The sequence below is a fragment of the Rhipicephalus sanguineus genome, chromosome 3, assembly GCF_013339695.2.
Source record: "Rhipicephalus sanguineus isolate Rsan-2018 chromosome 3, BIME_Rsan_1.4, whole genome shotgun sequence".
Lineage (NCBI taxonomy): Eukaryota > Metazoa > Arthropoda > Arachnida > Ixodida > Ixodidae > Rhipicephalus > Rhipicephalus sanguineus.
The window spans coordinates 58,115,270-58,130,434 of NC_051178.1; the positions used below are offsets into that span (position 1 = coordinate 58,115,270).

Below are 15,165 nucleotides of genomic sequence, written 5' to 3' on the forward strand. Positions count from 1 at the left end.
CGAGATGCATCGGCATATATCGGAGCACGTATTTAATTTTAAGCAAAAGTGCGCGTACATAAGTACAGCAAAGATTATTCTTCAATGAAATAGCGAGCGTGTAGTGATATAAACGCTACATATAAAACGAGGCCGACAACAACGGCTCATTTAGATTAAACGACCTGGGCCCCTTGCTTTGATATGTTTAATTGGAGGCAAATATAAAGGGGCGCTATCCGCCAACAAGTGGCGTTCTATCAGAAGACAACACGCCTGAAATATTTAACACGTCATATTCACAGATAGCATAAGGTTTGTCGACGCACAAAAACGTGACACATCAAAAAGGCCAGTGGCGATACCGTTCTGGGGATTCCCGAAGGGGCTACGTGGGAGCGTCGCTGGTTTTGACAACCACCGTTGCTTGGCGTGTTGAATTTGTTATATTATATAAATAAGCAACGCCGTTGCATTACAAAAACACGAGGACTTACAACTTTCACTGGGAAGTCAACAGAGGCTGCTCCGTCCCTTGTGAGCACGTATTCTATTTCCACTAACTAGATTCTGGGAGACCGCTCCCCAACGGCTAATACGGCAGTAGAAGCATATTCGATGTTGGCATCCAGTCTGCTGCTTACTTACGAGTGCGGCGGGGTGAATCTTCGCAGCATTGCTGTTCATCTTCGAACAATCAGTTGAGCGCTCTTCCCGGCGGACATTGTTAATCTTCATACGAAAGAGATGAAGCGAACGAGAAGAAAACCCCATTACTAGAGCGAGCTATAGGATAGCGGCCAGCGCTACATACAGCGCGAGGAGTCATCTATCTTGCTTGCCGCTGCGTCTGTCCGCAACACACGCACTTCGTCAATATTGTTGTTCCGCCAATGTTTCCATTCGCGCGACAATATCATACAAGATGATCTGAACGGCACTTTTATGTCTATTCACTGGTCTGTTTACCCCGCGGTCATTCATCTTGTCCTAATATAAATAAAAAAGGCGAAAAAGATGAACAGCGGACACGTAAACAAATCAGCGCGACCGAGGTGAATGGCACCGGACACCACTAAACTAGTACTAGATGGATGCCTGCTTCTGGTAAGTGCATGCATTGTCAGTATTAGGCGGTTAGCTTAAACAGCGTAAGTACGAGAGGCGCTGCGCAAGTTTGCCTTATTGATCCGGCTTCGAAATGCGTGCTCGAAAAGCGTACATATCCGACCCAGTTTGTATAGATTGATTATTTTTTGTAAACGCAAGCATACACGGCAAAAACAAGCACGACCCAACAACTGTTGTGTGTCACTCGTCTGTGTCGTGTGTGTGAGCTTTCAGAAATACCCAGGACATGCGTGGCATACTTGTATTGCGATGTGATGAAGCCCGTAAGCCACTTTCTCAGAACAAGTAGTTGGTCTATGTAAGTCTCTTGTTGGTAGACATTGTCATTGGAGTGAAATTTCTCAATAGATTTTGGATACTGTACATAGACGTACTGATGAGGACACCGAAACAGTTAGCATGTGGACAGCTCTGCAAAAATATAACCCCCATGTCAGCAGCACTAAAATACATTTTACCGCGTAATCTCCAGCACCTGTTGTGCCCTTCGCAGCTGTTTTAAAAGTGAAGCACTGAGCTTCTGTATGCGAGCGTTGCCAGGATCAGAATAGAACCAATAACACTCCACTTGCTAATAAAACGCGCACGCACGCACGCACGCACGCACGCACGCACGCACACACACAACACACACACACACATGCACGCACGCAAACACACCACGCAATACATTCTACAAAACCTGGAGGAACCTACGTATCACGCACTACCATGTGGTAGCAGCGCATTCACATCACAAAGATTACCCCCTGGCAGTCGTTTATGAAACACCGCAGTTCAAGCAGTGCCACAATACCTAGCGATGTCATCATGGCCGCCCGAGATGCCAGCTCATTGTTGACGTAGACGCCTCCGGAGGGCGACATCGAAGTCCTGTAGTCTTCCTTGTACCGATTTCCTGACGGGCACAAACAGGGCCACGTTAGAGCGAACGTCTGCCGTGACGACCTCAAGAAAAAAAGAAAGAAAATGCCGACTACGCAAACAACGGCCTCCGAAGCCACACCAAAGGTCCGCGGGGCAGTTTTCTTCGTGCACGCATGCTAATCTGGTCATGCCTGTTTTAGGCCGTAAACAAAACGGGCCTAGCAGGCGTGCATTGCGCTTACTTGCCGACAGATAGCGATCGCGTTCAGTCTAACTCATGCATGAAGGAAGAAAGCAAGCAGAAAAAAAAAGTACACTAAACTGCACCATGACAGTTGCTCTATTTTGCATGGCGCGCTGAATAAAATGTACGCAGCTGTCTGCCTCGTTGGGGTGATCCACACAAGCAGATTTATAGCGTTCAGAGAAAACAATGCTCGACCAGTGAAGTCTATTGAAGATTCCGTACTTTCGTCTTCATTCTTCAACGGTTTGTCGTGCTCCATGAGAACTATTACGTTCTGCTTTTTTTGTGCTTAATTCGAATTTGGGGAACTTTTTTCGTTGGGAAGCTCTGTACTCCGAATATGCAGTGTCAGGGTTCGCATGCACACTATGAGCCAACCGACGTTGAACAGGGCGCTTAAACTACTAGAATCTGGCCTAGGAAGTAAAAGTTATCACCTTATGCAATGGTGTACGGCTAGTGACTACTAGGTGTCATATTTATATCCCATTGCAAACCGTGTTTTTTTGGGGTATCTCATTTGTTTGTTTTTAGTAAAGAGCTATATTTACTTTCCGCGGAAACGAAAAAAGAACGCCGATGTCCTCTACTGTCATTATGGCGCAGCCTCCTCCAACAATTGTTTTTTTCTTTTTTTTTTGTTTTTTTGTCAGTGGTTTCTTTCATCAAAGCTCCTAAAACTTGCATTGAAGAGAAAATGGGGATCACTTACGATAGCCGATATTCAGACGCAAATGTTGCATTTGACACTTCTATACGTCGCATTGGTGTTTGTCTCATTTTGACCCGAACATCTCATCGGTGATTCTCATGGCTTCACAAAAAATGGTCTCAGTGGCAGAACATCAAAATTTCGCAATGTTCGTTCCTCCGTGTCGCCAATAGTCTTTATTGTCAGCGATACTCTGCGACGGAAACATGAGTTTTCGGTATGCCCTTGTCGCATGACAAGGCCCGGCCACACTGCGCTTGCAAGACGCCTGCTGTGTCGGCCATGCTACATTTGGCTCTCTGCCATTAACTCTTCACGTTTCAATAAAAAACCGCATTTTAGTTGTTGTTTTATTCGAACAGGCACTTGTCAAGTTGTAGATTTCCTGCTGCATTTATGCGGGGCCTATTAGTATCAATTCTTCTCAGAAAGGAGCTGGACCTGTTGAACTCCACCGTCGTCATTTTAAGTGCACCGGCTTGAAACAAATCCACGATCGTATGCTAACCGGCCAAACGTGAAATGGACTGGAGGTGGTTATGTTGGTTGCTTTGGTCACGACGTGTTGACGGAGCATGTCCACTGGTTAAAAGTATCTGGCTCAAATGAGGACAAAAATGTTCAGGATGTGAGGCATGCTTGATTCGCAACTAATTTCTTGAGTGGGCATTTCAGTCAGTAATTGGCCAATTTTGATTGGAAGTGTTGTAAAATGGAAGAAACCTCGATGTGGTTCACGTCCGCTTTAAATTTCCAGTTTCGGTTTCCGTATGGCGCTCAAGTGAGAAAAAACAGGTTTCGTTTCTGATCTCTGTGTCTGCAAACAGCTACACACATGCGCTAGTCCAGCAAACAAATGTAACATGAATGACGCGGGCGCAAAACGACCAATACCGACTCCTGTACATTAAAGTTTACGTCTACGATTCCGCACCGTTTTCCCACATTCGCCAGCTATACAACCACATATATGCAAATCGTCATTTGTGTTGAACAGACTTTTCCTTCTAAATTCACTCTTGATGAGTAAAATGTTCTAGTTGCGAAACACACCAACGGATTCTAATGTACTGACATTCATTACATTTCGGTACAGCGCGACTACATTTGAGCTGGTGATTTATGGCACGGTAAACACCGAGTAAAGTGAAGACAAAAACGGCCCTGCGATAGTTAAAGGGCAGGATACCCGCACGCGAAATGTGAATATGTACCAGGGGTCGAATTCAGAAAACTTCCGTTTCGTACGTGCGTTTTCCTACTAGTCTGCCGGCTTCGCTAATGATATATCCCGCATTTGTAATTGTCTGAAATATTCTCTTACCAAATGTTTAGTGTAAGACGTTCTTTTTTTGTGAGCACGGGCCCTCGACTCTGATCTATGCTCTTTTTCAATCATTTCTTGATTTCAGTTCGGTAAAATCTCGTGATATTCTGCATGCTGTCACTTTTTTTAATTAAATGTATATAAGGAGAGGTTGATACAAATGAGTGGCGCCGGCTACTCCTTTTTGGCGTAATATACAAAGGTACATAGAACACTCACACACCTAGTCCTTCAATACAAAAAAGTGCCCACTGAACACGAAAGTTAAGAAAACACAAATATTCACACAAATAAAATGTCCGCACATAACATAAATGTTCGCATGGCGTCATTGGTTCGTCGTCTCGGGACTTCTGTTTCAAAAGCCTAAAGTCGACCATTTAGCATTCCCGCAGCGAAACGACCCTGTACAGCGTCGGGCACAGCGGTTCCCAATTCCTCATACGCCGAGTTCCAACATCGTTACGAAAGTCGGCCGAGTCAATTTAATCTGCGCCCATAGCGAGGACTCTCTTTCAGAGCTGTACCGTGCCTGGCCGACAAATGATGCGCGTTCGATCGTCGGCGGCTCTTTCACGTCTGGCGTGCCAGATCGGCGATCGTTGGGAGACGTCAGCTCGCATCAGACGGCGATCGCCAGAGCGGGAGCGATACCCGATCAATAGTTTGCGCTTCGCTGGAGACGAGCAGCCCACCGGCCGGTACCAGTCCGCGCCCGTCAACCTCAGGCGCATTCGCGCTTCCCTAACGCGAGACGAAGGCCTGCTTCACGACGTTACCATCTTCAAGGACGTCATGACGCTGCGAAATGACACTCTGGATATACGTCCCAAAGCCCTGCTGCATATACGTTGTAGAGTATCGATCTGCTCTGTAAATGAATGTCCACGCCACAGACATCATCTGAAGATATTGCGATGAACCGGGTGTCCGTTTCTTCAAGGTTACATTCATTCGGAATGTTTAGAAATGGCCAATTGCAGGTAGTGCAGTTCCAGACTTTGGCCTGGATTATTCGATAAAGTGGACATGATTATCAAAGAAATAGAAAGACACATTCGGCTATTTCACGGAATTTGCCTAGTCGGGCTTTGAAATAATGACTATACGGCACATAATCTCCAACTCCCTTCAAATCCCTATTCTAGTAACGTTCAAGTAATATTCAATTAACTTCGCACAATATTTACGTCCCTAATTTACATGCAAACACGCGTGATTTAGGTATCGCTCCAGAAGGAAACCAATCCTCCATTGACCATCTTACAACAAGCTCAGCAGCCGGTCATAATATGCCCTAAAGTACTGAAATACACAAAAACCTGCAATATGTCACATTCCAGCCGCTCTTCTTCAGCAACCTATAGAGATGGAATATGCCCCGCCACGGTTGTCTAGTGGTTATGGCGCTCGACTGTTGACCCGAAGGTCGCGGGATCGAATCCCGGCCGCGGCGGCTGCATTTTCGATGGAGGCGAAAATGCTAGAGGCCCGTGTACTTAGATTTAGGTGCACGTTAAAGAACCACAGGTGGTCGCAATTTCCGGAGCCCTCCACTACGGCGTCTCTCATAATCATATCGTGGTTTTGGGACGTTAAACCCCAGATATTATTATTATTAAGAGATGGAATATGTTCCTAACGACTGCAAAGAAGCTCGCCTCATTCTCACATTTAAATCGGGGACCCGTGTAACCTCTCAAATTACAGAACATTCTTTTTTTACCAGCGCGCGTCAGAACCTTCTCGTAGGTATCATTCCATCTCCTGTCATGAAGTTTTAACAGAACATGACTTCTTTTTCAATGAGCAGAAATGTTTACATGGTCGATCTTGCTGAATGTAGTGTTAGAATTAATTACTGACTTGCATAACTTTACTCATTATCTGCACCATATTGATGCGATATTTGTGTATTTCACAAATCTTCGATAATGTTCCTGACTGCCTATCATTCATAAACGCTGATAAAATGAGGTGTCTTAACGGAAATAAGACAATTATTATGTAGATTTCAATAACCAGTACCAATCAATTTTCGTCAATTAATATTCGTTTCCATTAACACGTGAAACGTCGAGTTCCGCGGGATTCCATGCTTGGACCTGTCTTGTCGGTTTAATATCAGTGATGCCATGCATTACACCGTCAGACTCTTCGCTGATGATGCGGATTAATTTTGACCCCTTCAGGTTTTTTAACGTGCACCAAAATACACGAGAACTCTTGCATTTTACTTCCATAAAGCACGGCCGCTGTGTCCTGGGTTCGAACCCGCCCCTTCGATCATAGCAGCCTGACATACAGTGATATTCGGATCGTCCACAAGTTTAGATGAATATTGCACTATTTATCGGTTGTTTCAACGTCATTACAATTCGCAATATTAATCCGCAATTTTATTATTGACCAACTGACTGACCAATTTCTAAGCGATATTATTGATTCACAAAAAAAAAGTTCAGTAACTGATAAAAAATGACAGGAATACTCCGACTGCGTTAGATCGCCCAGCTGTACCAAGTAAATGATGCTGCACGCCGCTTCATTTTGGCAGGCTCTCATGTTGTTGCTGACTCGCTGGATCAAAATGGCAAAAGTTCCGTACCGAAGACCCTGTAATATGCTCTGTAATAATAACAGCTAAGAAAAGAAAGATCACGTAAGAAAATGACAGAATGATAGAAAAGCCTCTTCTTCTCACTGCAACCTTTCTTCATCGTGAAATAAACGTGTCAGCGTAACCTATTACGTCTCCACAGCCTGATAGCCTTGCGGCCATACATATGGCCATCACAAAGGGCTCTCGCTTTTGAATGAGCTGCAAATGACATCACGGGAGCAGCGTGTCCCGTGCACCGAAAGCACCCACCTATATAACAGAAGTACTAAATGTCGGTTTCACAAGGCTCTGACAAATTTAAGCTGAGAAATTGAAGCCTGCATGCCGAGGCTAAATACTCGGACGTGACGCTACCAACAGTTAAGTTGGAGCTCTCTGTGTTTTATATATTACCACCGCGGCGGCTCAGTGAATTTGCATGGTCTTACGCTGCCCAGTGCGAATTCGCGGGTTGGATTTCACTGCAGCCTTCATCACAGCCACAGTGGAATACATTGGGTGACTGAACTTCGTTCGTAAACCCTATGCTACCGTGTCTTATTTTCTCATTCGTGATAGCTCAAACATCGATCATGAACGAAGCAGTCCACACGCGGACGTTTGTGTAAAAGTACGGATCTCATGCTTTGAGTTAATAAGCTCGAAACGTGCCAACGGACTTGTGCTGATCCAGCAATCCAAATGTCAGAGAGTGCTAAGTTTCTGCCGATTTTAAAATAAGTGCTGCTCATGCTGTTTCTCATTCTTGCCCTATTATAATTATATTACTGATTAAACCAGCAGTGACAGCATTGAATATACGGCTAAAATATGCAGCCATAGCATGAGTGGTAGTTTTAACAAGACTGTTTGTTGGCCTATTGGTACTTGCTTAGTCACTATTTCTAAGTGACATACTTGCTTAGTATTAATAAGAACTAACAGACAATAATGCCAAAGAAAATATAGGGGATATTACTCGTTGTAATTAGGATAAATGGTGAAGAAAGTAAAGTGGACGAAAAGATAACTTGCCGCCTGCAGGGACCGAACCTGCGGCCTTCGAATAACGCGTCCGATGCTCTTCGAAGGTCGCAGGTTCGGTCCCTGCCAGCGGCAAGTTATCTTTTCGTCCACTTTACTTTCTTCACACTTTATCCTAATTACAACGAATATATCCCCTATATTTTCTTTGGCATTATTGTCGTGTTCTCATTAATATTGTGTCTAACTAAGAAACGAGCCCTTAAAAGTATCGTCTTTCCTTCATACTTGCTTAGTGACATATTTGGAAGTGCAGCCCGTCCTGCCGTTGTGTGTTTCTTTGCTCTGTGTATTGCTCTTTCGCGGCTAAAAAGTCACTAAACGAGTGGTAGTGCTGGTGGGAACGTATTATTTAATTTAATGAGCATAATTGGAAAAAAATCAATTCCTGCGGCTGTGCAGATTTGCTGTGGAATGCGCTGCTGCCAATGACGAATATTGACGGCAACCCCATAGACCACATTTTATGTTAGAACTGAGGAGCACAAGAAGGAACACGGACACTATCAACTAAGAATTTATTGAAACAACAAACATATATATGCGTGGTAGATTAACACGTGTTAAAAACCATGAGCAGGCAATGCTTATTCAATGAAGCGCTTCCAGGAATTCTAACTATGCGGCAACTAACGTGAAAGAGGGTTTTGCGACATATGACGCACCCTATTTGTTAATGAGATAGGCTTTTCCGTGTTATTTTTTCTTGTGTTATCGTTTTTTTGCGCACCACCGTTCTAAGATGAATTAACGACTTGCCAGCAGTCCGTCCTTCTAAAGAGAATACTTGCATGTGCAAGCCAAGACATTTCAGTCTGGAATTCAGATGGATAGCTTCTGTAGGTGTACAACAAGGCATGCCGGGCAAGATGCCTCCGATAAAGGAAAGGAAAAAAGTCTTTTGACCCTTCTTTCAGAGTTCTAGCTTGCCACCTATATGACTCTCTTTAAAGAGACACGTGAACTCTCTTTCGATATTATTATACTCCTAAGAGAGCATAATAATATCGGAAAAGAGTTCACGTGTCTCTTTAACGATACAGTCACATACGTGGCAAGCCAGAACTCTGAAAGAAGAGTCAAGACTTTCTTTTTTTCTTAGAGCGTATCCGCAAAAGAATATTAGGATGTCCACAAAGCAACAGCATGCGATATTCTTTTCCCCCACATTCTCTCGTTCGAATTCCAATGGCAATCGAAATATGCGAGTGTCGCGTACATCTGGTCGATCACTTACTGATTTCTACACCAGGTGTACTTATCACAAATGGCTGCCCGTTGCAAGTTAATTAGGGCCATTTATAAAAGCGGAATTGACCAAAATCAATTGAACTCAACTCTACAAGATTTGCAAAAACCCAGCCAGTAGGAAAGTTTTGCTCACAGCTTGGTCAATTATCAGTGATAGGCTACGTGCTGAGGAACACCTTTTTAATGTTTTGCTAACTTTCCAGAGAATGATGACATGTTCGAAGTTTGTCCGAACGGTTTCAATGTATGCTTCCTTTGCTTGTCAGTTCTCTTGGGAGCTTGCTTGTAGTTGATGTACCACGCACTATTTAATAAAGTAATGCTAATATTCAGGATTTGCAACAACCTTCGGGAAAATGGGCCCCAATTGCCACAATTTCAGATGTGTCGTGAGAAAACCGCGTGGTGCGTTTTAAAAGTAGTTTCTTCATTTCCAACAGCAAGAGCATAAGCCTTACAGACTACTACCGTCGAAATTATTTATATTCTATTTACCTTTCCTTGACTTCGATGAATAAGCATGTGCATATCTGCGTACGGCCGCAACGAGCGCAACGTAGTCACTACAAACACAGCGAGAAAGGCGCACCTCTAATGGCAAGCATGCGATTGAAAGGAGCAACGTGCAGACTGTAGAGGCGCAGTGGTTACGTATAAGCAGGATATTAGTAGCGACACGGCGATGCCTCGTGCGCAGGGAAGGCGTGCACAGCCAGAGAATCAGCGACATAGCGCGCGATAAAGCGAGTGCGAGAGGAGGTGTGTCCATCGTTGCCATCCTCCAGTCGCCAAGCTCGCCAGGCTTGACGAGCGTCATCCTTGCTGTGTGTGCCAGAGGTGAGGGAGAGGGGAAAGCGACAGAGAGGGAGGAGAGAGAAAGAGAGAAGAACGACCAAGTGGTTATTAGAGGTGTAGTGGTTTGGGATATGCGGCAGCACAAGCATCAACTTGGGTTGTGGGAGGCGAAACGTTATACGGTTAGTTTCCATGAACTTCCAAGGCGTCCAGAATGGGACGTGACCAGGCAGTAGATTCTATCCATGCCTTATTTTCTATGTCGTATGAGATTTCGAGTGTTTAAATAGTGTGGTTATTGCCAGAGTTATAACATGATCATGAGGCACGCCGCAGCTGGGGACCGTCGTTAATAAATCTAGGTAGGACGTTTTTTGCGGCCTAGTTAATAATAATAATAATGGGTTTAATGTCCCATTTGCGGTCTAGTTGGTTCATACTTTGGGTGAGGTTAAAACTGCGCGAAAAAACAGTTCAAGCGGAATGAACAAACAGCATCACGAGCGCGGACACCCTACTGTTTATTCTTGGTAACCGAAGCACAAGCATCTTGCCAGCAAGAGCCCAAGCACGTGACTATATCGTCAACTAACTACATATGCAGATAAACGTATGAAAGGATTCGTTAAATGTTTACCTTATGCTCATTTGGCTGCAACCTTTGTGACACAGTTAGTGTACCCAAGATTTCGTCGACGTTCACAGTCGATAGAAAGAGAAAGGCAGATTACGCAGACTTCGGAACTACCTTCAGTGAAAGCTTACGAATCATTAACACAGTACATCAAGAATACATGCATGACAAAAATGCGGTAAGGAATGACATGTCATGTTACGAACTCCATGAGATGTCATGAACGGCATTACATGCATGTCATCACATGAATGACAAAGAGCAAGATGTCATTAGTCACTTCATTGGTTGTTGCATTATTCAGTATGCATGACATAACACTAATGACATTCCATGACATATTCTGTGTTTACTGGCGTAAAACCAAGTTGGCAAACTTTCAGCTTGTGTTGTGAAATGGCACCCAGTGTTGTTGAACTGCTGACTACCCATGAGTGTGCTTAGTGTAGTGCTGGCTACTGGGAGCCAACTGTTGGCTCGTGCTGACGGTGTCCACTAATATTGTTTAGTGGTGCTCAATACTGGCACCGATAGCAGTGGGTAATGTTGGCGAACTTTCAACAAGTAGTGGCTAGTGTTCGTTGGCTATGATGACTACCACTGACCAACACTGGTTAAGTGATTACTTGGGTTGACTAATGCTAGTTTGTTGGTGTTGGCTAGTCATGACTAAGTGATGTCTAATGTTGGCTCCTGTCGGCAAGTGAATGCTAATATGACTAGAGGTAGCTAGAGGAGCAGCCTGATGTTCACTAACTGTCGCTTAGTGTTGCCCATAGTGCGTGCTAGAGTTGGCTAGAACTGGTTAACATTACTTAACTGCTAGTAAGCGCTGATTAGTCCTAGTAAACATTGATTCACTGTCGGCTATGTCAGTCAATGTAGGCTAGTGCTTGCAATGTTGCCAAGCACTTGGTAGCATTTGTTACCGCTGGAAACCTAATGTTATCCGCTTTTATAGCAATGTAATAAACACTACATGTGTACTACAGAAAGTTATAGTCCAGCGTATCCCGAATCCCAGATATGTGCCTACGAACAATGTTTTGTAATACGCAGGCAGTTCTGCTTTATGAAAACTGACGCCTGTGATTCAACACGAGGGCCGCGTCACGTCGGACTATCAGCCACGCTTTAGGTGTCGCAGCATGGTAGATGCACCTGGTTAGCCCATGTCATGCATATAAGCACGCGGTTTGCACAATCACGTCGATCCCCTCGTAACACTTAGCTCAAAGCCAAACCATACGGCATGGGGCAGCTCTTCCCTGACTGCTTCGCATAACATTCACTGCCACAATGCGTGGCATCTGCCGGAATTATTTCCTATTCGCCTGTGCGCAAACACGCACACACCACACACACACACACAAACACACACACCACACACACACACACACACCACACACACACACACACAACACTAACCCCCCAACAACGCACAGACACGAACACGCGCGCGCGCACACAGCTCTTCCAGTGCAGACCTAAATGATGACCCTCGATCAATGCTTAGAGGATCGTGTAAGACGTCTCAATTTCAATGTTTCTTTTATTCACTTGAAGAATGGCTAGCAGACTCTTCAGAACTATGTGCCTGAACACTTTTCTTGTTTGTTTTTTTTTCTTTTCTTTTTTGGTTGTGAACCGCAGCAGAAGCAGCTTGTAGAGCAGGCAGTGTACCGTGTTTACGCGTCGCTAACGCGACACGCCATAGCTTAGACAGGCGTGCCAGTATTGAATGCGACGTTTTTAAACGTAACGGCGATTCATTAGAGAGCACAACTTCATATTCGCATAAGGTGTTAAATAAATAAGACCAACCCATTTACAGTAATCACCGGCTACGGTTATTGCAGCGGAGTACGAAGGAAAATGCATGCGACACTTTTCCGAACGAAAGATAGCGTGCTGCATGATAATACTAGATGTCTGTACAAATGAAAACGAACTAAAATGAAAGCGTTATTTTTACCATAAAAAAACGCGCGAATAAATTTGTTATTTCCGTTTCCAGGGTGGCTAAAGCTTCATTCCCACCTCATATGAAAAACGAAACGAACGTAATTCCCACCTCATATGAAAACGAACGTAAAGAACGCCAGATGGTCAAAATTTCCGAAGCCCTCCACTACGGCGTGCCTAAACATCGTATCATGGTTTTGACACGTAAACCCCTAGATATTATTATCATTTAATAGAGCGAGGCAGCGTTAGAACCCAGAATGCCGTTCATCGCGGACGCCTTCAAAATGATTATGACAACGTAGGACACGCGATTAAATCAGGGCATAGAGGAACATTTCTTGCTACAGCTTGCTTCCCTTACGTGGGAATGCTGACATTTTTATCGGGAATCCAACGCGGGATTTTTTTTTTTTTCGGAGCAGTGCAATGCCGTTTAATCGCCTCACTGTACCACTCGTGTGTTGCAACCAGGGTGTCGGAACGAAATGTTTTTCATTTCGGTTTTAGTTTCGTTCCACCGCAAAAAGTTCCGTTCCGTTTCTGTTCCGGAACGAAAAAAAAAATTCCGTAACGGTTCGTAACGTTTTTTTATGCAAAAATTTGAAGTTAAGGTAATCATAAAAACATTGGACTTAGTTACTTGCCCTCCTCTTAAGAAAGTGGGACAGGGGTAAAACACGTTCTTCCCACGTTCATCAGAGGAGCGGAAGTAACTGTACCACAGATTTCTACCAACTAGCACAAACCACTATATCCTTCAAAGTCAGAGTATTTATTTTCTCAAAGTCAATTACGATTTTTTTAGCGGGCTCAATGCTTTGCGTCAAGGGAGTGAGCACGATCTCTGAAGCAGCACGTCATTGAGTGTGCTCCATGTGCGAGAATTCTGTTCTGATACAAATCGCCAGGCCGGCACGGAACACGCAGCACAGTCACAGCAAAAGCTTGATGAGTGACCTTGCTAGAGCCCGTTGCATAGGCCGGCAAAAAAACTGGAGCTCACTCAGACTCACTCAAGAAATATATTTTGCTCCGAGTGCTCACTCGGACTCAGACTCACCAAAACTTTCCTCAAGCGGACTCACTCGGACTCAGACTCATTAACTTTTTTCTAAGCCGGACTCACTCAGACTCAAACTCACCAACATATTACTCAGGCGGACTCACTCAGACTCACGGCTTCACCTGAGTCTGAGTGAGCCTAAGGGAGTCGGACTCATGAGTCCGCTGGCATAAAATTAGCTTTTCCGATCGTGGTGTCAATCCTCTTAAACGCAATTATCTTACATAATCAGTGCTCTACGATATGCCATTACAAATACGAGTTGTCATCATAAATTAATATCGTAATTATCACATATTGGTCAAGTAAGGACATTTTTATGAAATACGCGACTCACACGAGATATTTTTATCAAGAACTTCCCATGAGAGTTGGCAGGGGGATGTCATGGCACCCCTTCCCCTAACTCACACCTCTGATCAATGAATATTGAGGTAGGGCATGAGTGCAACTATGGCGCCAAAATCGGCTGTTGCGATCTCATAGCAGCTTTCGCTGTAACAAACTTCAGCGCCGACAACGCCCTCTCCACGCTGGCCTGCGTGACAGGTGCGCAAAAGTCCACTTGCGTTAATATAACATCTCTGGTTGCCACTGTTCTCGTTTTTTGCCCAATTTGAACATTGCTTTGGAATTCTTGCCTGAGGTACGCGCGAATACTGTACCCTGAGATGCATAATTGTTCACGTTGCATGACCTCAGTTGTTCCGGATTGCCAAGTTTTCTCTTGAACCGAAAAACGATTGAAAAAATTTCGGTTTCACTCCGGAACGAAATATAGATAACGTTTCGGTTGTTTGCGTTCCGGTCAAAAATATCGTTTTCTTTTCGTTTTTCGTTTTGGTTTTCGTTCCGTTCCGACACCCTGGTTTTACAATGTGTGCCCCCAACAAATCTGGTCCTTTATTTTCTTCCAAGTGTAAGTGCATCACACTTGTATTACGGCGCAGCGTTTTCTTTTGTGTACTACAATAAACGTTGCACTAAAAATTGAAGTTAATCAACCGGACGCACGCAATGCGTCACAAAATTTGTGCCCGTTTACCAAGTCTCCAACGCAAGGGTTGTTGTTCGCTGAGAAGCAAAAGTGCACAATTACTAAGACCTATAGAGCTGTCCTGAGCAGTCTTAGTAACGAACAATCGAATGAATGAATGAAATGAAATGAATGAATGAATGAATGAATGAATGAATGAATGAATGAATGAACTTTTCTGGCTGCCTATATAAAACAAATAAAACGGCTTCCGAAGAAAATCTGCTGCAGCTTTCCCTCAAAGCCAGAGTTTGGAACATGCTGGATGAGGACGTTGCAAATGTAAGCAGAACAAAAGCAAGCACTTGCTTCCATCTCTCACCGTAGGTTACCACAAGCTTTTTTTTTCCTTTGGTTATCTTCACTCTCTTTCTATAGGCCACGCATCGCAGGGAAGCCAAACCAACTCTATGCAATGCTTGTCAGCACGTGGCATACCGCTGTAGGGCTCCCAAAGCAAAACGCAAGAACAAAATTGGCCGCGTATCTGCGTGATGCGCTACAAATGT

General features: G+C 44.2%; 1 protein-coding gene across 1 annotated transcript in view; it reads right to left on the bottom strand.

Annotated features, from left to right (window-relative positions):
• Positions 1-15,165, bottom strand: part of LOC119386654 (coiled-coil domain-containing protein AGAP005037-like) — a 118,154-nt gene that overhangs the window by 85,885 nt on the left and 17,104 nt on the right. Inside the window, 2 exon segments of the mRNA XM_037653936.2 lie at positions 1,907-2,017; positions 9,938-9,982. Of these exon segments, the coding sequence (XP_037509864.1) occupies positions 1,907-2,017; positions 9,938-9,982 (156 nt within the window).